The sequence below is a fragment of the Spinacia oleracea genome, chromosome 4, assembly GCF_020520425.1.
Source record: "Spinacia oleracea cultivar Varoflay chromosome 4, BTI_SOV_V1, whole genome shotgun sequence".
Lineage (NCBI taxonomy): Eukaryota > Viridiplantae > Streptophyta > Magnoliopsida > Caryophyllales > Amaranthaceae > Spinacia > Spinacia oleracea.
The window spans coordinates 26,335,816-26,340,212 of record NC_079490.1 but is presented as its reverse complement, the minus strand read 5'-3'; the positions used below and the strand labels follow the sequence as shown (position 1 = coordinate 26,340,212).

Here is a 4,397-nt window from a genome sequence, read left to right as displayed (position 1 = left end):
TGAGGTTGAGTAAGAAAAAAATCGTGGAAATGGAAGAAAAATGCTAAGAGTATGCCTCACATACAAATTCCATCATGGAATATGTTAACCGGTGGTAAAAGCCTTTTTTTTAGATAGTAAAATAAATTAAAATTAAAACAAAGTGCCTAAAAACAAAATAAAACTTTATAAAAGTGAGAAAAAAAAACAAATTATTCTTTGATTTATTTGAAAAAAAGATTAGGATAATTTCAAATACGTTAAGATAAGTTTAAACCTAAAAAGAAAAAATAAAGACTTAAAGACAATTTCAGACATAACATAGTTTTATACTATGCACATTGAATGGTTTCTTCTTCATTTCCCTTGCCTTTGATCAAGTTTGTGAATTAAACTACCACCTTGTCCCTATACATGTTCATGAAGTACATATCGCCTATATATCTCATGAAAAACACTTTGTACTTGACAATGATTTATATCTTCCGCAGTCTCTCAATGAAAATACAATGATGCACAAAAACATTTCCGGAGCCTGATAAAAAAATCATCAGATGCATAAATTGCATTTACAGACCACTGATATGAGGAAGGAAATGACAACAATTATTGACGGTGTAGATTGCTAAGTGAGTATCATCCACGTTCCCATACCACGAATTAAATCCTTATTGTATAGAAAAAAAGTTGAGATAATGGCTGCTTGATAGCAGAGTAAATTCAGGAAGATCATGCACTGCATGATTCTTATAGAAATCAGGTAGAGAAAACAGGAAGTTGAGCTACAAAATTGAAAAAGTTAATCTGCTGCAATAAGATCATTGAGTTGGGGAAGTATCTGTATTAGCATGGTCCTTCTGATCTTGTGTTTTGCCTGATTCTGTAATTGGCTTGTTTCGGTCTGTATTAAATGCAGATGGTTCAGAACCTGTATTTACCATCCCATCATCCTGAATCAGCATACCCGAAGGCCCATCTGCATTATCCAGTTCACTTATGGATCCCTGCCTCTCTAGGTTTTCTGCTTCGTTTCCACCATCTTGAAAACGGATTTCCCTTTTTTTAGGAGGAACACTAGTTGGATCACTTCTTCTGGCTCCAAGAACACTACCAACATTAGTACAAGGAGATGCATTAACTGAAGGAATGGACTTCCCATTATCTGTTGCCGAATTAGAGCCTATGTCATCATTTGCAGTTTTTCTCTCTAATAAATGGATTGACTTCAGAACAAAATCTTCTAGCATTGAAATGCGACAACTAAGTTCAGTATTATCAGCCTCCAAGCCAGCAATGATTTCATTCTGAATTATTATCTTAGTCTCCAGCTTTAGAATGCGGCCTTTAGCATGTTTCTGTTCAGAAACTCTTTTATCCAAGCTATCAAGTCTCTCCAAAACAGACTTATTCAGTGATCCCTGCACAATGCACATGAGAAGAATTATAAACAGGATTATCCTCAGAAATCCTTAATTTCAAGGTCCTTTCTTCACTGAGAACAGCGTCATATCAAACTTCTAAGGACTATTGAAAATCAATGCATCTCTACTAGTACACAATTATAAATCAGTCGTACATGTTCAAGCCACTAATATCTCTATAAAATAGTATTTGAAGGGAATTTTTAGTCCAGCATATTAACCCCATTTTCTAAAAATCTCGATAAAAATATTCTACCAACATTAGATCAGTATTAATTCTTATTATTTCTTAGTAATAAACCAAACATCAGAAATTTGACTATTTGAAACATCAGAATTAGACCTGCTTATTCCATGTATAATTATTTGCGCAAAGATACGGTGAAACTGAATTTGTCTCAGATGGGAAGCCTGTAGTTAGCTGCGGTGCTGGTGGAATAAGGTTGTCTCCAGGTTGAGTAGCTTGTTGACCTATACACATTTTTCATAAGATTCATTACATTGATATCAGAGCAATTAGGTATTTATTCAAATGAGCAATGGATATTACAGGTCTATTATCAGACATATCAGACAGGATAATACAACAGTAACATATAATGGAATCTGAGTAACAAAGTGCTAGTCTTAGTCTAACACAAATGACTTATCTGATGGTTCTCAAGCATACCTGAATCAGATTCCAACTGATGATGAATTTGACTCCGGCTACTTGAACCAGTTTCCAACTGATGATGAAATCGTCTCTGGCTACTTGAACCAGTTTCCAACTGATGATGAAATCGTCTCTGGCTACTTGAACCAGTTTCCAACTGATGATGAAATTGAATCTGGCTACTTGAACCAGTTTCCAACTGATGATGAAATTGACTCTGGCTACTTGAACCAGTTTCCAAGTGATGGCGAAATCGACTCTGGCTACTTGAACCAGTTTCCAACTGATGATGAAATTGACTCTGGCTACTTGAACCAGTTTCCAACTGATGATGAAATTGACTCTGGCTACTTGAACCAGTTTCCAAGTGATGACGAAATCGACTCTGGCTACTTGAACCAGTTTCCAACTGATGACGAAATTGACTCTGGCTACTTGAACCAGTTTCCAAGTGATGACGAAATCGACTCTGGCTACTTGAACCAGTTTCCAACTGATGATGAAATTGACTCTGGCTACTTGAACCAGTTTCCAAGTGATGACGAAATCGACTCTGGCTACTTGAACCAGTTTCCAACTGATGATGAAATTGACTCTGGCTACTTGAACCAGTTTCCAAGTGATGACGAAATCGACTCTGGCTACTTGAACCAGTTTCCAACTGATGATGAAATTGACTCTGGCTACTTGAACCAGTTTCCAAGTGATGACGAAATCGACTCTGGCTACTTGAACCAGTTTCCAACTGATGATGAAATGGACTCTGGCTACTTGAACCAGCTTCCCACATTCTCTTCCTTCCAGAACCTTCACCACTTAGTCTCTGAGATCGTTGAATTTGACTATATGGAGCTGCCAGTACTAAGTCTGTACTTATCTGTCGGAGGGGCTCATCTGGCTCAGCTATCATAAAATTTTCATCAGTTTCAGGAAGCTCATCGTCACTTGAACTGCTGCTATAAATCTATCAAAGAAAACCAAGCATGTCACATGAAACTGTTATTACACCCAGCATTTCAGCCAACAAATTAACATTTACTTCATTCAAAAAGGGAACCAAAATGCATTAATCAGTTGAACAAAGTACGAGAATACGAGATGAACAATTTCATGGTAACACCAATATTATTGTAACAATATTAAAAACATAAACCAAAATCATAAGAAACTAAGCATTTCTTCTAGTTTATGCCAAGTTGAATAAAGCAATTATTTTAACACGTACCCCTTTGGTTCTTTTCTGTTAATTCGCCATTACCAAAAGGTTCAATTAGCCCAGATAATCGATAATGCAGAAATCAATTGAGAGGTAAATAAAGAAAAACACCAGTTAAGCACTTGCATCAAAGTCAGTCTCATTAACATCAAAGCCAGACTCAAGAACTTCCTCAACATCCATAACATTCAACTGACAAGAAGTAATCAATTGAACACAAGTAAGACAGGATGATTTCACTAATATTCTGATCAGGACAGTAAATGATGATAAAAATGGAAGAAAACTAATAAGGAAAGTAAACACCAAGTTGAATGAAGCAATAATTTAAACACCCATTTGATTTTGTTCTATTAATTTTCCATTAAAATTAATTCAGAAATGTATAATAATCCCAGAAAATCGATCATGCAGAAGTAAATTAAGAGATAATCAAAGAATAACATAAAGATTCTAAAAATAATGTCACCCGTAAGATATCATTAACAGAAATTCGATAATGCAAAAGAAATTGGAGAAGACTAACATTAAGAATCTAAAAATAAAACCCAGTTAAAGAATTAAGTAGAAGAACTCACGTCAAAGTCATCTTCGTAATTATGTTCTGGATCGCATTCATCTACTTTGTTCTTGCCCTTCCCGTTATCCATGGCGATTACAGTCTTGAAAGATTATAGTGTTTGGGTTTAATCAGAGTTGAGTTACAGGGAGAGGAGAGAGAATTTGTTTTGAATGTTCTAGTGTTTGGGTTTGATCAGAGAAGAGTTACAGGGGAAAGACTTGAATTGTGTTTTTGAGCGCCAAAATATGAAATGGACGGAGTACTTCAATTCTTGCAACAGTATTTTCCTGACGGTTATACCACGTCACCAATTATTATTTAAGCTCCCCTTTCTTCGATACTTCTCTGTAGAGATGGTTCAGGCCGTGCCATTTTATAGAAGATTTTTCCTTGTTTATTGGAGCCCAATTCCCTATTTTTTTTTTAGTATTCCCTCCTTTGCTTTCTTCCTTTTTCTTTTGATTTTCCCTTCTTCCTCCTTGAGATGTCTGCTTCAATATCATGGCATTCCATGAGACCTGATTTCTCTTCGGCATTGCATCGAACTCCCTTTCCGCACTAATC

General features: G+C 35.8%; 1 protein-coding gene across 1 annotated transcript; it reads right to left on the bottom strand.

Moving 5' to 3' along the window:
• Nucleotides 1–630: 630 nt before the first annotated feature.
• On the bottom strand, nt 631–3,990 carry LOC110780863 (uncharacterized). Its single transcript, XM_021985165.2, has 4 exons — nt 3,850–3,990; nt 2,071–3,019; nt 1,744–1,871; nt 631–1,397 (listed from the first exon to the last, which is right to left on the bottom strand). Exons 1-4 carry the CDS (start codon nt 3,919–3,921, stop codon nt 798–800), a joined length of 1,749 nt encoding a protein of 582 aa, XP_021840857.2. The 5' UTR covers nt 3,922–3,990; the 3' UTR covers nt 631–797.
• Between the last annotated feature and the right edge of the window lie 407 nt (nt 3,991–4,397).

What these genes read in the sequence shown, in the direction of transcription:
- LOC110780863 (XM_021985165.2), bottom strand. Translation starts at nt 3,921, where the DNA reads ATGGATAACGGGAAGGGCAAGAACAAAGTAGATGAATGCGATCCAGAA. An exon ending in TCAGTTGGAATCTGATTCAG is followed by an intron (nt 1,872 to 2,070) that starts GTATGCTTGAGA and finishes AAATGTGTATAG; the next exon opens with GTCAACAAGCTACTCAACCT. An exon ending in ATTATACATGGAATAAGCAG is followed by an intron (nt 1,398 to 1,743) that starts GTCTAATTCTGA and finishes TGCATTGTGCAG; the next exon opens with GGATCACTGAATAAGTCTGT.